The following is a 21874-nucleotide window of genomic DNA, read 5'->3' as shown; positions in this document are numbered from 1 at the left end:
GAGCGGGTTGCCGCCTCCGGCTTCCCCTCCTAACCCTGATGGACTGTCTTCCAAGATTCCAGCACCAGAAGCAAGGAACTGGGCATGAGTCAGAGTATTCTGGAAAATAATTTTCATCATATCATATGAACCATTTTAACACTTCTACTTCAAGTCATTTTTATAAAACAGAAACCATATCAATTTTAAATCATTTTAGAATAAAAATAAATAAATGATAAACTCCTTAAAAATCATGCATGTTTTAATGTTTTTACTTTGTATGTTTTTGCTTCCAAAATTGTACTGGGATCAAATATTCTCTCAGTGCTAAATGATCTCCATAGGCACTTAATCATTTATTTAAAAAATCTACAAAATGGAACTAAGCATAAAATGCTGAACTTGTTTATCTGTTTAAAATGCTAACAAAATTGTTTAAAAGGACAACATATAGCAAGTGAAAACTAAGTTGTTGGTATTTTTAATTCTACAAAAATGTATAAATACTTAAATTTATAGCAAAAGAACAATTATACCATTTAGTAATGCATACAATGTTTAAAATGTATAATTCTTCGTGCAAAATCTACTTTTGTAAGTGTTAAAGAAAGGACTGCATGCCAAGCATATATCTAAAACATTTTTAAAATTATTTATCTTTAGCTGTGGTTACACTGACTGGGAAAACAAAAGCTCCCCTGAAAATGCCATATAATCATTTAGGTTTTTTTTGTTGTTACTTGCGCTATTTTTAGCTGACAGTACAACTGAAACCAAACAGCAGCTTATGTTCATTTCTACACCAAATTAAATGCATGATAAAAATTCCATTTTTCAAACCATTATAGATATAGCCTAATCATCTAATTTCCCGTTCTCATTGTAACCCATTAAAAACAGAATATTAAGTGATTTGTTCTCCCTAGCTAAAAACGAAAACAAAATGATAGTTATATAATGATGGCATTAGTAATGTAGATGTAGTATTTCTTTCAAAAGATAGTTAACAAGAGAGCTGCCCCCCACCCACATCACTAGTATTTCGGAGGAATTTGTTGAACAAATACAGTGAAAATTATCTTTAGAATTTATTGAACAATATAAAACAAAAGTTGGACACAAATTTACACAAATTATTTAAAACACACCCCTGGTGTTCATTCAACACCTTAGGTTGGTACAATATCTGATACTTAATAACAGTTTGAACATGGTATGTTAACATCAGATATATTAACATGTGGTATCTATCCCGTACCTTGACGTGTTAAGAAAAAAAGAAGAACAAATGGTGGATAATGGTGAATCTTGAAACACAAACTGCTTTAACATTTAACTGAATTTTCTCTACCCAGTTTTTCAAAATCTGCAGATATCAGCTCTGCAGAAGGACATCTTGTGGAAGATGACACATCAAGATCTTGAATTTCTTAAATTCTTTATATTTGTTAAGTTAGCATACTTTTAACTTTAGAATGCATGAAGTTTTGCCTCCTCTGAGATAAGATTAAGCATCTATACATGAGATGCATGTAAAATGCCTGTGATCAGATCTGATCATCATTTCTCGACTGGCGAAAACAATGTGGGGGGTTCCAATATTTTGAGGTTTTCTGAACCAATTTTTACTCTTCTCTTAACCTCTTACCAAAAGATAAAAAGGTAAAATCATTCCTACTGTTTTTCTTAAATTAATTTTCTCTTTCTATTTTTATTTATTGGACTGGTCTAAGCACCATGGCAAAATTGAATTTATGGGTTGTGTTTACTAGAGTTTATAGAGCTCCACTGGGAAGCCTAGAAATCTCTTCTGATTATCCTGCAGTCTTTGAAGCTGCATAGCATAGAACCTACCCAGTGTTTACAGTAATAGATGGTCTAACTCTATGCAAGCTTGTAAGCTATAGTCATTCTTCTTTTTAACCTGAATATAATTATAAGGAAAATGAAAATGAGGGGAAAATTTGCTCCATTATTTACTGCCAAAGAAGATTTGTTTACCTGAAGCCCAATTTGCCCAATAATGCTAGGATGTTCTGTAATCATGCTGTTTCCTATCAATTTCTTAATTTTTTTGGCAGTCCTTTATTTACTTTCTGTGGTATTATTTTATTGAACTAATCTTATCTAAATGTGAAAGGCAGTAAGAACTCACATACCTCTAAAAAATCAATGTTGTTATCACATGTTTACTGAAAACATTTTTCCCATTACTGTGCCCTTTCTGTTATATTTTTGAGTGCTTTTTAATTGAGGGGAATATTAGGTTAGAATAACAAATATGAGTCCTGGCAATGCTGTTAATAGCTATATGATCCTCGGGCAAGCCACATTACATATTTAGGTCTCAGTCTCACTACCTATAAACAGAGAAGCTACAAATAGGATTATCTGTAAAATCTTCTCAAAGTTATTACACTGGTGTTTTGTTCATAGACTTGCACTTAGAAAATAAATTTAGTAATAGCTTTTAAGAAACCATGAAAATACATATGATTTTTAAGAAGATGATATATGTTTCCCATCTAAAGAAAGTAAAAATCTTACACCTTAAGGTGGCCATTGATTATACTCCCCAAAATACTTTTATCTTAGTAAAGCAACTTATAGTAATATAGCAGCATGTTTATAAAATGTCATATTTCATTTCCATAAGGCAGGGTATTTTACTATAGAGAACAAAATATAGTCCATACTTTAGGGTGAAGAATATTAGGAAGAAAATTATCATTTGGAGAAAAAGTTATGCAAATCCTGTCTAAATAGATGACTAGAGTTTATTTTAAAATTTCAAACACTGTGCATAAGAAAAAAAGCTATGACACAGTAGCAATTAGCAACTTGAATACACACTTTCAGTTCATTAATTCGAGAAATAGTCACAGAATACTTACTGTGTGCCAAGAACTCTACTAGATCCAGGGAGATCACAGTGAACAAACCTGGCAAAGCTCAGGCCTTTATGGGGCTTACATCCTAGAGTGTGTGAGGAGGATGCTGGAGGGTGGGGAGGTGGGAGGGTAAACAGAAAATAAAGAAGTCAGTTGAAGAGCATGTGTGGGACAGAGCGGGCAGGAGGGAGGAAGGTTGGCTTACTGATGAGATACTATTTGAAGGAGACCTAAAGTGAGTGAGTGAGAGAGCTGTGTGCGGAAGAGGGATAGGAACGAAAACTGAGAAACTGGCTTTGTAGCCAGAGCGGAGTAAGGAAAGGGCAGCATGGGAAAAGTGGTCAGAAACATGGGTGCATATGTGTGTGTGTGTGTGTGTGTGTGTGTGTGTGTGTGTGTGTGTGTGTGCACGAGTGAGAACAGAGGGGTGTCATTCATAAAAGGCCTTGAAGACCACTGTAAAGGTTTGGTTAGAAAGACATGAGCAGTCATTTGAGGGTTGTGAGCAGATTAGTGAAATAATCAAATCTATCTTTAACAGAATCACTGTATCTACTGGGGTGAGAAAAACTGTTAGGGGTCAGAGATGGGAAACTAGGAAACCAAACTATAAACATACACAATTTAAAAAGTCACATACAGTGGATGTGGTAGTAAGTCATTGGTTTCTGGTTATATTTAAATATAGAATCAAGGGAATTTGCTGATAATTAGATGAAGTAGAGAGAGAAACAGAGGAATCAAAAGTGACCAGGTTTTTGATCAGAATATTAGGAAGGCTGGAATTGGTATTAACTGGGACATCAGACATCAGAAGGGGAACTTTGAAGTCATTTGACATGTTTATTCATCGAGTCCCATAGATAAGGAATGCATTGTGAACCCAATTATCATTTTTAATTTCCTTTACTGAAAATAATAATTTTTTTTAATGAGTGTTAGTCATTGCTTTCTGGGTGTTGGTATTTTATATTTTATGTCATTTTTTTTGTTTGTTAGACCCTCTAATAGCTTAAGTTCTAACCATCTGAGGATTCTTTGAAAATTCTTCTTTGGCATGAAATGTATGCATTTTTAATTTTTCCTATTTTTTCAGTGACCATAATGAACTTTTAAAGATTTCAAATGCTTCTGAAATGTGTCAAATTCAGTTTATTGGAGTAGTTGTATTCTTAAAACTGTGTCATCAACCATTTTCTAGATAACATAAGCATTTTGATCGACAAATCCATAAGCGGACTGGATAGTATAAATGTCCTTGAGTGTTCAAGCTTTTTAAGGTTAAGGAAGAGTCCTGTGCAGGGAGACTTCACAGTATTTTAGGACAAAAGTAAAAGAGGGAAGAAAAAGAGTGAAAATGGAAACTGACTGTTAAATCTGGCCTCAGTTGACTCACGTTAAGGCAGTGGTTCACTAGGCCTTGGGGATCACAGCTTCCTTTGAAGTTCAATGAAAGCTATTGAATCTTTTCTCAGAAAAAAATGGCAAAGATGCAAACTTCTGTTTACAATTTTAGGAGATTCAAGGAATCCAAAGACCTCAAGGAGGTGGGGTTTATCTCTACCTTAAGGAGTACATCTGAAATGCTCCAGGTCCCAGAAATCTTCCTCAGAGTTGTACCAGTACACATTCCGAAGAGGAAGGAATGCTGGCTGGGAAAATCACACAAGACTTCACTGGCCTTCAGGAAGTGTCTTTTTCATTGTGAATGAGTGTGGTGTGTGTGTGTGTGTGAGAGAGAGAGAGAGAGAGAGAGACAATGGAGGGAGAGAGAGAGAGATGGAAGGAAGGGTGGGAGAAACGGGAAGAGAAGGAGAGAGAAGCCGAGAGGCAAAGAGAGACAGACAAAAAAGACAGAGTTTGTGTGTAGCCAAACGGAATAAAATTTTCTTTCAGATTTTTAAGAAAAGATGAGGGCCAAAGGCATGGTATCCTCTGCTTCTGAAGATGTTTCTTCCATTTTTTTGTAGCCCCAAACCTCTCTTTGCTGAGTGCACAATGAATAAGATACATATGTAGAGCAATTTTATGGGCATTTTAAATGGTGTCAAATACTAAAACTTATTAGCGCATGTCACTGATAAGGTTTTCTTCCTTTTCATGATTCTGATCATATATTTTGAACACAGAGGGTTTTGATGGATAAAGAACATATGAAACTAGCCTAATCATGATTGTTTCTTGAGTCGTAATTTATGACTAATGGTATTAAGCAGTTTAATGGAAAGCTTCATGAATGTTCATTGAGTTCATCCCCTGATGATAAAACCTTTAGATATTATAGTATAGCAATAAGATTCTGATAGTAAAGCATTATTTTTAATAGAAAATTGAAATGGCAACAGTGAGCTTAAATACAAAATAACTAAAAATTAGGGCTAATACTCTACCCTTCACCTACAATTCTGTAGAGTATAACGGACAAGTCACAGTCTCTAGAGTGGAAAGGTAAGTATAGTTTATGTGAGATAAATCTAGTGATTAATAATTGAGTTTCCTACATCAGCTCTGGGACCAAGATGACTGTTATATTCCACTTGCATCATTAATGATTGCAACTAGAACAGAGTATCTTTTAAAATGATGTAATTGTTGCAGTTCACCTTCATCTTGCTTCCATCAATGCTTAGCTAGTTTCTTCCAATTTCAAGTACTTTAAATTGAATTTTCAAACTCTCCTACTCTTTTTTTTTTGTTTAAATGTGTTGCTTTTATAAGACCCTATGAGAAGTCAATATCCAATTTACTTTTTTTCTTACAAACTTGAAGCGTACTTTGTATGATGAATTCACTGCTCCAAAATAATTCAATATGTGACCTTGTTGTTGACATAGAAATTCAACATGTTTTCATGAAGGTCCAGTAGAAACAGAGTGCATTTTTAAAATGATAATATTTTTTAAGGAAGCTACATCGTATAAGGCATTTAGATTGTCTTTCTTTTCAATCACTGTGACAAGAAAAAATTAAAATAGCCCCTGACTAATTTCTGTGAGATGAGGGCAAGAAAGGTTTTTTTTTTAAAGCAAACACAATTTATTTTTCAAATTGTTCCAATGTTTAATGTTTGCTGTTCTTTATACTTTTTTATGTGCTTCTTTGATCTCATACAAATTTTAGTAGGGAAATAAGCAAACATTCCTAAAAATGAATTATAAACAACCACGTTTTTTGAATACTAAAAGGATTTTTAAACTTTCAATTCAGCAAAGTTAATACTTTTCCCTAATTGAAATAATGGAAAAACAAAAGTGTAGACACTTTCATGGCTGGGTGGAAATGGCCGTCACGCCCCCAAGGTCATGTTCCTTAGGAGCCATTGCTGGGATCTGCTTCCACTGCAGTCCTGCATGGAAGGCACCATTTTGTCCTCTTCAGAAGGTTCATCAAGACACTGGTTACTGTTAACATGTCTCAAAGTGAGTCTCTGTAAAAGATAACCAATAATCAGTGCAACAGATTCTATCTTTATCTTCACTAGCATCTCATCTTAAACCTGCTCTTTAAACATTCTTTTAGGCTTTCTTTTAGTCTAAACACTGTGATATGTTTGTAAAAGGAAGCATGCACAGGTGGCTCTGAAGTAATTATTGTACTACTTTCACTGTAAGGTTTCATCATTGTCTAATACACCTTTCTTTGCAGATGGCTAAAGAAATTGGCCAGCATTTATCATGCACTGCCAAGAATTCTAGCTCCTTTGCAAAAAGCCCATTTGTGAGCTCCAAGTTCAACTGAGGGCTACAAATATTAACAAGCTTTCACAAAAGCTGAGTTTTCCTAGGCATGTGTTATTCACTAACCATTGGGTAAACATGCAAAAAGATGTCACAGCTGTGACCCAAATGAATAAAACTGCTAGAAATATTCCTATTTCAAAATGCTAAATAAGCCATAGTATCTGTGACAGACATTCCTTGTAGGAGAGTGATTATCATAGCAACAAAGATCTGTCTTACTTCATAGTGTGTTCACCACAGTTTTGTTTGCATGTTTAAGCATCTTAAAAATATTGACACCAAATAAAAATGGGAATGTGACAGTCATATTTTTAAATATTCTATCTATATTATATTTTCTCTATGAGAACAATATTCATTAATAAACATCCTCTTAGTACCAAATGCAGAAATATAATTCTAACAATTGCATTAGGCTAACCAGTCATTCTATGTCTTCTTGTTTGAATTCATATTTATATTTGGAAATCATCTTTTGGGGGCTTTTCAAATTGCATTTTAAGTCCACATGCTTTATACATATTAATTTATGCACACTAACTATCCACATTTTGCTCAGAGTCAGGGCAATGCCTAGAACCCTTCTATTTGAAAAACTCTCCAACCAGAAGAGAAGTGTTTGAATGTATGAGAGGTGATTTGCAGATATAGCTTGATAAAAGCACACCATATACTTTTGTTGCAAATTACCAAAATGAAAGGTAGACACACCTTTTTTTGGCTCTTGATATTACATTAAAAAATGCAGATGGCATGAAATAAAAGTGGTGGAGAAACACTGCCTAGACAATTGTAATTTGCTTGGATTAGGACTGCAAGACTCTGGAGTCCCCTGTCCTGAGAAAAGATAGAATGGAAAACAGGCTTGTGGTGGGGAATACTCAATGGACAACAGGCAGGAAATTAAAAGAGCAAGGCTATTAGATATGAAGGAGATTTCAAGACTGAGGCCTTTGTTGTTGCTCTTTCAATATAAGGAATCAAGCTGTTTATACTTAAATAATGAAGAAAAGAAAGAAATGGCCAAAGATAGGCAAGAAGAATGATTTATGCTTATCATGCCAGAAATTATGTTGTTGGCTTAGGAACCAACAGCCAATTTGAAACAAAAGATAGCAAACAAAACCAAATTTTATCTAGAAAGTTCAAGCAAGAATCAAAATATTCTTTATTTTTGTTACATACCCATGTCCTTTGTGGATATATGTCCTCTTTCAATAAAAACCACTTACCCTTGCTGCTTCTATTAGATATATTTTTTTAATGTATGTAACTTAACGAAACTACTGTTTTTTTCTCAAAAAATGCAATAAAAATTTTCTTTGAAGAAATTCATTAAGATTCAAAAGTCACTGCTGTAAAGATAACAAAAAACTAACCAAAAAACTTTCCTTTTTAACGTGGTGCATTAGAAACACCAGGCATGTTAGGGTCAGGTAACTCTAAGTGTGAATTCCTGCTCCTCTATTTACCAGCGGAGAACACTTGGGCAAGCTACCAGGTCATTGTAAGGAATCAGATTCTTTGTCAGAAAATGCTTGGTTAAACTTATGAATAATTAAAAATGCTCTTTCCCCTTCTGCTTAAAATCTCTTTCACCTTCAGTCAACTAACTGTGATCCCTAGGGGACCTGATCAGGGTAACAATATTGTTTTTAGGCAATGCCACTTATGGTAGTAAACACGACCTCTGACTGATAAAAGGCATCTGCATCTCATGAACTGCATTATAAATTCCTGATAGGAAGCAAATTATGGGCTTCCCTACGTGCAAAGACTTGGAATTCTGCATGTTCCATTGGGTTCCTTGGAGATGTGCCTGCTGAGTTGTTACAGAGAAATTGTCTCTTGTGAGTCATAAGGCTATTAAGCCAGGATGCTTTCCATCCCCCACGGTTGTGGCTCTCAGCCCCTTGCACAGGGCTGTCCGCTGTGGAAAAGCTAAGTCCTGTAAGGCTGTGGGAACTGCTGCAAAGTTCTGCTGAGAGAAGCAAGTTGTGATTTCTACGCTAGAAATTTGTAGGTAATCTTGTGGGACTAAAATGTGTAGTCTAGGAAGGGCCCTTGCTGGGCGCTGCCCCCGTGCCAGGTATGCTTGCTTTGAAAGCAAACTAAGATAATGTAAGGAGATCGACTTGCACACGCGTTCTCTATGCAAAAGATCCAAGCTTTCCCAGCTTTCCAATTCAGAATGCTCTTGTCTTGAAAGTAGTTCAAATCTAAACAGTACCTTTCCACTCCTCTCCTCTCCATACCTCCATTCCCTGCCTTGTCATAAGTATTCCAGGTGCAATAGTATCCTCTATTATCTACCTTTCAGTGGTTCATCTGAATCAGAATGACGGCCTAGCTTCCCCTGTGTTCTCGTAGCAAGGTACTGGGCAATATCCTTCACTTACAGGACAGTTAAACCCTTAAGACCAAGAACTAGGACATGTTCTTATTGGCACTCATTACAAGAATTCTCTACCAGTTTTTTTATTTGAACTGAATAATGATTCATTTTATTGCTTGCTAAGAAGATATTCGCAAATCATACAAGCGAGAGATAAAAAGTAGATTTTTTACAAAGCTTTTATTATCATACCACTTAACCAACCACAAAGAAATGCTTAGAACCAATTTACTTCATAAAATTATTGAAAATTACATCTTAGTCTTCAATAATGTGTTTACTTAAAGTTTAAGGTTAAAATAATAAATTCCAGAAAGGATATGCTAAATATGGCCACAATAAAAGTATCTGGATAAAAATTAGCAAAATTAAATAATTTCAGTGTTCCAAAACAATCCAGGTTTTGGCTATATTAGGGTTTTTGGTTGATAATTTTTTTTTAGCTCTAATGTAAAATCTTTTGTCATATAGATATGACTACAGTTAACTGAAAAAAGGGCTAGTATGTCGTAATGTATTACATCAATTATATTTATGTGTTAATAAGTTCTTAAATAAAAACCTGGAAAGTACCTATTAATGATAGACTAAATACTACCTAATCCATGCAGCCTCCAAATTAATAAGCAGCTAAGAAGTAGAAGAAAAATAACTCCAAATACATACAGCACATAAAGATTTTTCTTAACCACATTTTAAAGAAGGTTCTAGATTTCAATAACAGACTATTACAAAAATACTAAAACAAACTCAATAAAATCTACAACAAAAACTTCCAAAAATTAATTAGAGGATGTAATCATTAGGCTTCTCAAAAATATTTCTAAAAACTTCCATTCTTGTATAGTTTCTTAGTAGCCATTTTTGCAAAGGGCTATCATTACATGTTTCCACAGTGGGCTGCGGGGAGCCATCAGCTACTTTGCTTACTGAGAGACAGGACTGGGTGATTATGTGAAGAAGAGTGTGGGTCTGTTTGACAAAGGAAACAATGAATAATGACAAAATCAAGTACAAAAGCAGTAATCAATCAATCATTCCCAGCAACATACAATTTCTACAGGATAAGGGTGGAAGGCACAAATCGCAATGATTGCATCCATGGAGCTGTGACCCACATCCTTTCAGATGACTTTAATATCAACTGTATTAAATTAGGAGTAAATGAAGCTAAGGCTGAGAATATGAAGAAAAGCCTGAGATCAAATGACAAAATACTTTGGGTGACAGGCTATTTTGGATAGAAAATTTTATATTTACAGGGTTCATTCTGGTAATAAGATGCTTTTAGCATAAATGAGTTATTTTGTGAGTGGATATTCAAAACCACCTAATAGTCCAGAGAGCTTTCAATTGTGATCTTTGGCCAACTCATTGCTTTGCCCTAAACTTGAGTGGATGCCAGGGAAGAATCTAGGGGATGATTTAGCTTTAAAGCTTTGCTTTATTTTGTACAATTTGTTACTCTAGTTGTTTCCACTATGCTTTCACAGGGCTAACTGGTGGTGTTAAAAATGTTCCATGTAGACATGTCACATTCATCTAATTGTCAATTTAAAAAGTTAACAAAGAGAGGAAAAAGGAAAAATCAACTCCATTTGGGCTCTTAATTTGATTCTCCTAAAATAATTTGCATAATTAATTTGTTTTTCTGTTCTTGTTTTCATCTCTTTCCTACACAGCAGCATAAGCTCTAAAAGGCCAGAACCACGACCGCCTACATCATCACGTCCAGTGCCTGGCAACAGGAGGCAGTCAATGTTTGTTGACTGAAATACTCAGTGAAAGGCCAATGCAGAACAAAAATTCTGATAAAAATTAAACTACATCTTTTGGGCAGCTTAATGGATACAAATCATTGGTTTTTCCATTTCAAGGACTTAATTTCAACAGTAAAGTGGTAGATAAATTTTTTATAAAGATAGGACAGTTAACATCACATATGATCAATTTTATCTGTAAAATGATACTGTTCACATATAGTTTGGTTTGTTAAGGAGACTGACTAGTCTTTGTTTTTGTTTTTTAACCAGATTTGAATTTCCTACCTATATTATTTGAAGTTTCTAGGCTTGATAAGTCATTTTTCTTTTTATAATGAACTTTTCTTATTAATGTCATGTTAACATCAAGGACCCCAGTGTTAGTAATTATGAATTTCACATGCCAGCAAAAAGAAAAATGAATTATGAGATTTTCCTTGGTTTAGAGCAAAAACAAAATTTGATTTTACTTATGCTTAAGAAATATAACTCCAGAATATGAACATGGCATATAATCTTCCATAAAAAATGCATTTGTAATATTTCCCACCAAAATGTTTATCACATGAATGACCATGAAAAAAAATTCAGAGACTGTTTACTTCAGGTACTTATAAAAAGCCATAAACCAGAAGAAAAGTTATAAATCTCAAACAAGTCCACTGACAGAAAAACTATTTTTCATTTTTAAAAATCACAAAAACATTCAGTGTTTTCATTTGTTTGAAAAAAAGTTTATTTTTTTCCTAAGTATTCTGTCTAGTATACTCAGGCACATGAGTTGATTTTTTTAATTTTTGTAATTTTGATAGTTATTAAATTTTATTTTTCATTTTCATTGGCTACTTATATTTCCCTGATGCTGTTTATTCAAGACCTTGTGATATTTTTATATTGGGTGTACTTTTGTCTCTTTTAAATGCTCTTTATTATGCATATTGGCCCTTTGTCATATTTGCTGCAAATGTCTCTCACAGCTTTAGGAGACTGCGGTGTTAACACAACTTCATTGAAGGCAATGTGAAATACAGGTTGATGTGCAGCATACTTACAAATACCTTTTCCATAGATTCACTTAAAATATTGACTAGAAAACAGGGTAACATGAATCTTCAGGTAGTATTGGTTTTTGTTTATAATATATCATTTCTTAATTGTTCTCCTCTAAACTATAAGGCATCAGTATTTCCTGGGTTTTATAAAATTTTAATCATACCACTTTAAGATGGATAAGAAAAAAAAATCCTTCCTTTAAATGTATCTGTATGGTTTATTTAATACAAGATGGAGTATTGCTCGATTGGCCCTTTGGAAGATATAATTACTACCAAAAGCCAATTGAAATCAGGCTAAGGAAACAATTTTGGTGACAAATAACAATTACCAAGTTATAAAATTGGATCATATGTTTGTACCTTTTTATTAGTAAGTACTTAGTAAAAAATTTGATATTTTCATGGACAAAGAGAAAGGACTGCATGACTGATTAAAGAATCATACAGGTCTCAGTTTAAAAGATGTCATATTAAAAGTTTAAAATAGAACCCAACTGATTGTTACTATATAAAATGATAAACAAAGTAAGAATAAACTTAGACTGTTACAGATATTTAACAGCAATGGCAGGATTTCCCCTATCAATCAAGTACAGAATAACAATTATTTTATAATTATTATAATAAAGGTGTTATGATCTCCTGACACAATGATCTGTGCATTCATTAGACCAGAATATGAGTATTCTTAAAACAAGTGTAAATGGTCAACAAACAAGAACTAAAAATGTAATACTAAACTATCACAATTTCTATTCACTAATTGAGTCTACATAAATCAGAGCTATGGACCAAAGGGAATATGGAAGGTAATAGTTGTGTGATATACATGGCCTTCAAAAGGTAAATCAAGTGACTGTTTTTACTAGGAATGCTACACAGGGAAATGTCTGGGTTGCCATTATAGACCACTTACCTTGAAATTATATTCCCATTTACCTGCTTTCTGATGAAGGTGAATAAAAAAAGGAGGTATTAAGTAAAGTCTAAGCTTCTGTGATTTCAGTAAATATCAGTCCAACATATTTAACACTGAAAAAAAATCCTTATATTGTAACTCTGGGAAGCGTTTGATCCAGAGGAATACTGAATTCATAACAAGCATTTTCTGTCAACTTGCTCAGTCACATGAAAAACAAGACTTATTTTTAGCATCATATTTTGCTCCCCCTATTTTTCTTTGCTGCTTTGTGTTTGTGGAGCATAAGTATTCTGTTCTAAAATTAGATGAGCACACTGTATGTAGCTGTCTGGATGTTCAAAAGAAATGTGATTATATGCACTCATTGCAGGAAAATGTAAATTTCAAATGGATTGGAACACAACAGCAATGTCCAAAAAAATATAAGAAAACCTGAATAAAATAGGATCCTGGATGACAGACCTTTATAAAAACAACTTTTTAAATGTTTCAGCGTGATGAAATTTAGAGGCTTTTCCCCCCTTTTTGTTTTAACTCTGTGGCATAGCTTTCAGAGCACCAAAGTGTTCAGGTAATTTATTCACGAGATTCTAGATCAGTGGCAGGTGGCTGAATCTTGCAGTTTTGCTAATATTGCTCAATTGCCCCCAGATTGAACACAATTGGCCAGGCATAAGGTGATACAGAATTAAATTTTTGGTTGTTACTGAAGAAATAATTTAGTTAATAAAGTGGGAAACTCTATATTTCAAACCAAAGTTAGCCAAAGACATGCATTTATCACCAACAGGTACTTAATTTCATTCAAATGAAAGGATAAGCAATTAGATATCAGTAACTATATTACAAATATGTATATCTAAAGTTTGTAAGCAATTAAACCATACTGACAAGGTAGTCTGATGAAGTCCTGTCTGTCTAAATAGACAAAATTTATTGCTGAACATCTTTCCAATCTTTAAGGATAGCAAAAATTATATGTGAATGAAATTTGGTACTGCAAATAATTCATAGTATGTAATAATTTATTTCATTTATCATAGTGTATATCTAGCTTATTGGATCATCATCATTGAAAGCATTTACTTGTTTCTAGTTTTCAGTAACCTCAAGAGACAACATAGTGTGGTAGAAAGATTGCTGGATTTAATGCCAGAAACCTGGGGTGTACAAATTTAGAAAAGGCATTTAAACACCCTAAGCTTATGTTTACCAATATGAAGAACACAAATAATAGTAATATTATCTTATAGGACTATTGTTAGAATGGCATGAGAAAACTGAGTAAATTATAGACACTCAATAAATTTCATTCCCTTCTCTTTCTCCCCACTCACCTAAGAAGTAAAGAAACCAAAGCAGCTGGACAGGCTCCTTATTTTGAGGCTTTATGGTACTGTTTTGATTTTTCTCTGGATATTCCAACACCTCTGTTCCTATTTACAACTTACTTTTCTATGACTGAAAGGACTATGAGAAATGTGGTGATGGAATATTTCAGCTGCTCACACTGTGAGATTCACAATTGTACTGAACTAGCTTTCTTCGATTACTTGATTAGACCTAAACTTCCTCTGCCACTGGCGGAGTGACAGTGTGATCTTTGTGCTTTAGTTTGCTCCTGATAAAGGCTGGAAGAGAGAATTTTAAGGTAACTTTATGCACTATAATTCTGTGAATTCCACTAAGTTTTATTCTACTTTGAAAGTAGGTACACCACCTCTGAGGTTTCTTAAAGAAGAATAATTTTGTCTTGATAGTAGTAGACAAATAACTGAATGAAAGAAGTAGTGAGGTGCGCTTGTCTGCTGTCCACTGGTTGGAATATGAGAAGACTGGAGCTACCTGGCAATTCCTCCTCTTTCCTTCCATCTTTCATGCCACAATTCCCTCCACCATCTCTCCTGGAGGTCTTGCCATTTTCCAAAGGGTTTGAATGCCTTTTCCTAACATTGCAATATTTTCCAACAGAGACCAAACAAAGGAAGATAAGTAGATGTTCAGCCACTGCCCAGATCTGTCCTTCACAAACTTTAATGTGTATGTAAATGTATGTATGTGCAGACTGCTTTAGTGTATCTAGGGTGGTAATTCAGATTTCTAATTTCTAACAAGTTCCCAGGTGATGTCACTAGTCCTAGAAGCACACTTTGGGTAGCAGTGGTTGAGTTCTGCAGACTAATGTAACCATAAACCTAAAACTTAAAGAAAAGTTAATGATAAAAAAAATGTATTTCAATTTCATTAAAAAAATCATCTTCATTTTTCTGACTTCTTCACAAATAAAATCAAACTTTTATTTCAAAGCTGAAATTTCCACAAAGGCAATGTGTTAGTCCTACAATGATTGTCTTTACATGAGGCTTCTCTACATTATGATTTATAAATTTTTTAATTTGGCAAAAAAAAAAAAAACCCTACAGTATGGTTTAAAATTTAGAGAAGTTGAACATCACTATTTAATTCTGAAATTAAACTAGGAGCATAATTTAGAAATTAAACTAGGAGAGTGAATTAAACGATGTTATACAATTATTAAAATGATTAGATTATTTAAAATAAGTACTTCTCAATGTTTATGGCATATTATAAGCTTTTTTGTATGTGCTCTAGAAGGAAAGTTTATATGACACAAAATATTACAATGCTTTAAAAATGCTTCAATTGATAACTGTTAGTCATCCAAAACAGCAAATTTTTGAAAAAAATTTCTTTATCTTAGGTGAAGCTATTTTTTTATACTTTTCTTTCAAAATCCCTTATTATTTAATAATCTCCCAGTTGGCTGATAAAAATATAAACAAAAATATATACCTCATTACCAAAAACAGTTATTTCAGAAATGAAGGAATTTGAGTTATGACTATAAAAGCAGTTGTCCACTCAAAAATTATAGACAAGTTTAAAGATGAAATGTGGTGTTGTGAAATTCAACATTGCTTCATCTTGTAAAGAATATGTACACTTATTCCCCTTTCCATATAAATATATAATAGATTGCTTTATTTTTAGCACAAGCCTGGGTTCCCGGTGAAAACTAAAGAACAACAGCAAAAAGTTTTATTAAAAAAAGAAAACAACCATTTGCAGGATTTCTCCTTTACATATACATTTATTTATTTCTCCTTATATATATATTTATCTCTACTTTTCCTCATAGATGTAGGGAACTGACTAAGGGTCTAGGTTTACCCACATGTATTATTGGCAGAAATATCTTCTGTAGTCTTAATATAAAGGGCGTTGATGATAGTAGTTGAAGACAGAACAAGTGTGATTTGACCAAGAAGGTGAATATGCTATTGAGAAGACAAGAGTCTGAATAGAACACCCTGGTGTGATACAGGAAGGATTCAGGGTGCTTATCCTTAATTATGTCCCAGAAGGAGAATATTTTGTGTCCAAGAGCTTGGTAATATTGTATAAATTTTAGCACCAAATTTTAACCCTGTGCTACCTGTTTCAAATCATGTAAGAATTCAGTAAGATTTCCTGGCATCCCGCTTAAGAAATTACAATATCATGCAGCTTAAAGGACATTCAAAAGGTTTTTAAATGAATATTTTGTTAAAATTTCAATACCAACAATTCTTTAGATGGGTCTATAAAATGTTATGCTGGCAGAATACTTTAGGCTTGCTTAGAACACTGCATTTGTGAAATTCATTTACTTCTATTGTATTATTTATCTGGTAAGAATAAAGTTTGTTATCTTAAATAAGTCACCAGCCATTTAGTAATATGGAAAATCTAACAGATACCAATTCATTTTGCTAAGCAAAGAGAACTGAAAGCAGTGAAGCTGTTCAAGGCAGCTTCCTTATGCAGAGGAAAATATTTCTTTTTTATTAGCTCCATCTGATGGTTGATCTGGTTTTTACACATTGCCTGGCCATAAATTCTGAACAGTAATTTTACTGTTCTTTTCTCCCTCTTTTCTACTGGAAGGATGTGCTAGCTTGAGAAAATTCTGCTTAGCTGATTATGTACATAATTTGTTTATTAAATTCTGCAAAGTATTTAATATTATAAAGAGCATTTATGCTAAGCTTGTCAGCTTTTGTCTTTTTTTTCCCTTTAAATTGAGGAGCATGTATATCACAGATTACAAAAGTGTAAAAATTAAAAATTGAAAATACGGAATTTTTGTTGATCTAGGCCTGTAGGTACATCTTCATACATAACTGCCAGGTAGGCACAGCCTGCCCCTTGCCCAACTTACGTTGAGCATGTACATGTGAAAACAAATTTCAGACACATAAAAATGACTTTATTTTCTCATTCATGTTTTATCCTAATGGACTAGTTTAGCAAAAATCTACTTATATTAGAAGCTTCACCATCCTAATGTTATCAGCTATGAGCATGTGTGCTTGAAAATATAGTTCTTCAGTGCAGAAAAAATAAACAGCTTGGGGTTTAAATGTACTTGAAATATATAACTGAGTTTGAGTATTAAATAATAAGTAAATTAAGGAAAATACTATACCTCAGCATCATATTCCCATAACTGATTCCCTCTCATGTGGTGGCATTTCAGCATGATTACAGGTCCACTGAGTCTTGAAACATCCAAGCATAAGTCATCTGTTCGGATTTCTTTGTCAGCAGTGTAAGAAAAAACCTGAAAATACAAAATTCAGCTACTGATATAATATCTTCTTAAAAACAAAAAAGCCACAGTACAGCAGGCTCTTCTGTAGAAGCTTTCATATTAAACTTGTGTTTTCAAGTGACCTCTGCTGTGTGACCTTGAGAAAGTTAGATCACCTCGCTGAGTCCTTTTCCTCAACTGCAAAATAGGGACTAGTATCACCTGTCTTACAAGGTTTTTGTGAAGCCTCAAGTTAATAAACTGAATTATTAATGCTTATTATTTGCTGGCACTGTATTTCTTGCATTTTACTTGGCTGATAAAGCTCACAACAGGTTCAATAAAATATATTTTGTAAACTGCATGGAGCTCAATAGAAGGGAGTCCTTATTCCCACTGCCTTGTGACCAATTCCTCAGCTCTAGAGACAATGCTGTTTCTCATAAAGAGCTTTAAATCTTTCTTTCTGTAACGTAAGTACATCATGTAAATTTTATTAAATGTTGTCAGTGGGTTTCCAAAGGTTGTAGAATTATCTTTTCTATAGAGATCTCACTGAAGGTAGTAGGTTCTATGCTTATCTTTTTCGAATCATCTTGGCTGGGATGACTACAAGTCTTTTTTTTTTTTGGTAGCATTAATGTACCATTACATGAGCAACATTGTGGTTACTAGACTCTCCCCATTATCAAGTCCCCACCACATACCCCATTGCAGTCACTGTCCATCAGCATAGTAAGATGCTATAGAGTCACTACTTGTCTTCTCTGTGCTATACTGCCTTTCCCGTGTGCCCACCCCACCTTATATTTTGTGTCCTAATCATAATGCTCCTTTTTCCTCTTATCCCTCCCTTCCCACCAATCCTCCCCAGTCCCTTTCCCCTTGGTAACTGTTAGTCCATTCTTGGGTTCTGTGAGTCTGCTGCTGTTTTGTTCCTTCAGTTTTTTCTTTGTTCTTAGGCTCCACAGATGAGTGAAATCATTTGATACTACCTCCCTATTGCTTTCCACAATGGTTGAACTAATTTACATTCCCACCAGCAGTGTAGGAGGGTTCCCCTTTCTCCACATCCTCACCAACATTTGTTCTTGTTTGTCTTTTGGATGGTGGCCATCCTAACTGGTGTGAGGTGATATCTCATTGTGGTATTAATTTGCATTTCTCTGAGGATTAGAGATGTGGAGCATCTTTTCATGTGTTTGTTAGCCATCTGAATTTCTTCTTTGGAGAAGCATCTGTTCAGATCCTCTGTCCATTTTTTTAATTTGATTATTTGCTTTTTGTTTGTTGAGGTGTGTGAGCTCTTTGTGTATTCTGGATGTCAACCCCTTATCGTATATGTCATTTATGAATATATTCTCACATACTGTAGGATGCCTTTTTGTTCTACTGATGGTGTCCTTTGCTGTACAGAAGCTTTTGGTTTGATAGAGTCCCACTTGTTCATTTTTGCTTTTGTTTCCCTTGCCTGTGGAGGTATGTTCATGAAGAAGTTGTTCATGTTTATATTCAAGAGAGTTTTGCCTATGTTTTCTTCTAAGAGTTTTGATTTGTTCTAAAAGTTCTAATTGTCTTGATTACTATGGCTCTGTAGTAGAGCTTGAAGTTGGGAAGTGAGATCCCCCCTGCTTTATTCTTCCTTCTCAGGATTGCTTTGGCTATTCGGGGTCTTTTGTGGTTCCATATGAATTTTAGAACTATTTGTTCCAGTTCGTTGAAGAATGCTATTGGTATTTTGATAAGGATTGCATTGAATCTGTAGATTGCTTTAGGCAGGATGGCCATTTTGAGAATATTAATTATTCTTCCCCAAGAGCATGGGATGAATTTACATTTATTAGTCCTCTTTAATTTCTCTTAAGAGTGTCTTTTAGTTTTCAGGGTATAGGTCTTTCACTTCCTTGGTTAGGTTTATTCCTAGGTATTTTATTTCTTTTGATGCAATTGTGAATGGAATTGTTTTCCTGATTTCTCTTTCTGCTAGTTCATAGTTAGTGTATAGGAATGCAACATATTTTAAGTATTAATTTTGTATCCTGCAATGTTGCTGAATTCAGATATTAATTCTATTATTTTTGGAGTCAATTTTTAGGGTTTTTAATGTACAATATCATGTCCTCTGCAAACAGTGATAGTTTGACTTCTTCCTTACCAATCTGGATGCCTTTTATTTAATTGTGTTGTCTGATTTCTGTGGCCAGGACCTCCAGTACTAAGTTGAATAGAAGTGGGGAGAGTGGGCATCCTTGTCTTGTTCCCAATCTTAGGGGAAAAGCTTTTATCTTCTCACTTTTAAGTGTAATGTTGGCTGTGGGTTTGTCGTATATGACCTTTTTTATGTTGAGGTACTTGCCCTCTATACCCATTTTATTGAGAGTTTTTATCAAGAATGGATGTTAAATTTTGTTGAATGCTTTTTCAGATCATGTGGTTTTGTCCTTCTTTTTGTTGATGTGGTGGATGCATCCCTGGAATGAATTCCACTTGGTCATGGCATATGATCCTCTTGATGTTCTGTGCTTATCTTTTTCATCTCATCTTGACTGGGCTTGACTATAATTTTGCTATTATTTTGTTGAGTATTTTTGCATCTATGTTCATCAGGGATATTGGTCTGTAGTTTTCTTTTTTTTGTGGTGGCTTTGCCTGGTTTGGCTATTAGAGTGATGCTGGCTTCATAGAAGCCCTCTTCTATTTTTGGAAAACTCTAAGGAGAATGGGTATTATGTCTTCTCTTAATGTGTGATAAAATTCAGCGGTGAATCCACCTGGTATGGGGGTTTTGTTCTTGGATAGTTTTTTGATTACTGATTGAATTTCATTGCTGATAATTGGTCTGTTTAGATTTTCTTACAATTCTTTTCAAAATATCCAAAAATGGTCAAGATGGCTAATTTAAACAGATACTATAAGAATCTCTCTTATTTTGTTCCTGGTGTAAATAATTTACTTACAACATTGATTGTTAAAGTTTCTTGAGAGTTATTAAGTCTATTATTATAAACGTTGTTTTCTTCTGTTAGCTATGATGAACATGGGTCAGTATTCTGTGGGCATTTATTTTTTTCCTTGCAATGTCAGGAGGGAGTATAATGAGGAAGGCCATTTCAGGGTCTTTTTGTTTCCCGAAACAGTCTGATGAATGGGGAAGTTGGTCCTACAAATCACTTTATAAACTTGGGAGCTCTAGTCTATAAGCTGAACAAGTTAGTCCTGCTCCTCAAGGCGGCCCTGAGAATCACAAGAAGTGGTAAAAGGGAGATGTGAATGCAAGAATGGAACCTGAGAATCCCCTTTAGTCAAAATCTTTAAAAAAATACTTCACGAAGGTTATACATTTTACTCAATAACATGGAAACTTGAGAAGCATATCAAGTTCATTTAATTGAACTATATAAGATATACTACAGACTTCATCTATAGAACTCATAAAAATATTCCTCTTTAGTACTTTTTATTAGTGTTCATACTTTCAATGGAAATTAAGAGTAACCAAAAGAAGAACAAGAGAAATAGAACTATTTGTATCTTTCCCAAACATGGTATTTAAAATATATATATAATTACAAACTTATTTAATTAAATGAATCAATCTGGCAGTAAACCTAAATATGAGGGAGTAAACCTTGCCTATTACAGGGTTATTTCAGTGCGAAGGACAGTTTTCCAGGCTGACATTACTTTGTTTTAGTCACATACAGACAGAGGCCAGTATAAACGGAGATGCCCAAGCAGCCACACTCAGCATTAATTTTGTATGATGAGTATATTCATTCTTAGTAATGATTCTTTTTGAGTCTCTTATGAAAGTTTGGCAACAATCTGTGGAAAGTTCTAGAGAGAACTCTACTGTATTCTTTGTTCCTCAATTTCTGAATTTGATTAATTTTTTGGGTCAATGAGTAGATACCTTAAGTAATTTACATTCAAGGAATATATATTCGTCGAGTACTTTCTGGCCCTATACGTACATATCTGAAATAATCTTTCTCTGGCCTTTGCACTTAAAAATATTTAACTGATTTTAAAACACCTGGTGCACAGATACATTTTCTTGGGAAAAGATCATGTACATAATGCTTTCATTATTTTCTGGAATTAGTGTAAAATCAGGATTGTTTTCCACACCTGAGAATGTCATCTTTATGGTTGAGTATTTCTACATAATAAAAAGTCAGTGCTTGTCTGTATATACTTGTCTTCCTTGATTTCATCTGGAAATTGTCAGCCTTGATGTTAATTATTTATCCTTTTTGCTTATCATATTTTTACCCATAATTGTTGTCTCTGTGCTTTTTCATATTTTCTACTGTACAAGGTTCATGGAATTCACTTTGCAGTAAACTAAACCATTATATGCGATGTACTTTGTGGAGATGCAGGTCCATAGAAAGCATTCAGTAACGGACATTTGGGGTTATGGTCTCAGTCTTGGAGCTAATCACAGGCATAGTCTTGTATATGGGTTCTTGCCTTGATATTATGCTCAGTACCCACAAAATTTTAGGACAAGAGCCCAGCAGACTTTA

General features: G+C 34.0%; 1 protein-coding gene across 6 annotated transcripts in view; it reads right to left on the bottom strand.

Moving 5' to 3' along the window:
* Positions 1 to 1057: 1057 nt before the first annotated feature.
* GALNT13 (polypeptide N-acetylgalactosaminyltransferase 13) overlaps positions 1058 to 21874 on the bottom strand; it is a 494477-nt gene continuing 473660 nt past the window's right edge. For all 6 annotated transcript variants that reach the window (XM_036996088.2, XM_036996089.2, XM_036996090.2 and 3 more), the window contains 2 exons: positions 17238 to 17372; positions 1058 to 6300 (listed from right to left, as the gene is read on the bottom strand). In XM_036996088.2, the coding sequence (XP_036851983.1) occupies positions 6160 to 6300; positions 17238 to 17372 (276 nt within the window). In that variant the 3' untranslated portion in view covers positions 1058 to 6159. The remainder of the gene's footprint in view (positions 6301 to 17237; positions 17373 to 21874) is intronic.

This window comes from Manis javanica, chromosome 7 (genome assembly GCF_040802235.1).
Source record: "Manis javanica isolate MJ-LG chromosome 7, MJ_LKY, whole genome shotgun sequence".
In the NCBI taxonomy this organism is placed as follows: domain Eukaryota; kingdom Metazoa; phylum Chordata; class Mammalia; order Pholidota; family Manidae; genus Manis; species Manis javanica.
The sequence above is the reverse complement of the archived record's forward strand: the minus strand, read 5'-3'. Positions and strand labels throughout refer to the sequence as shown.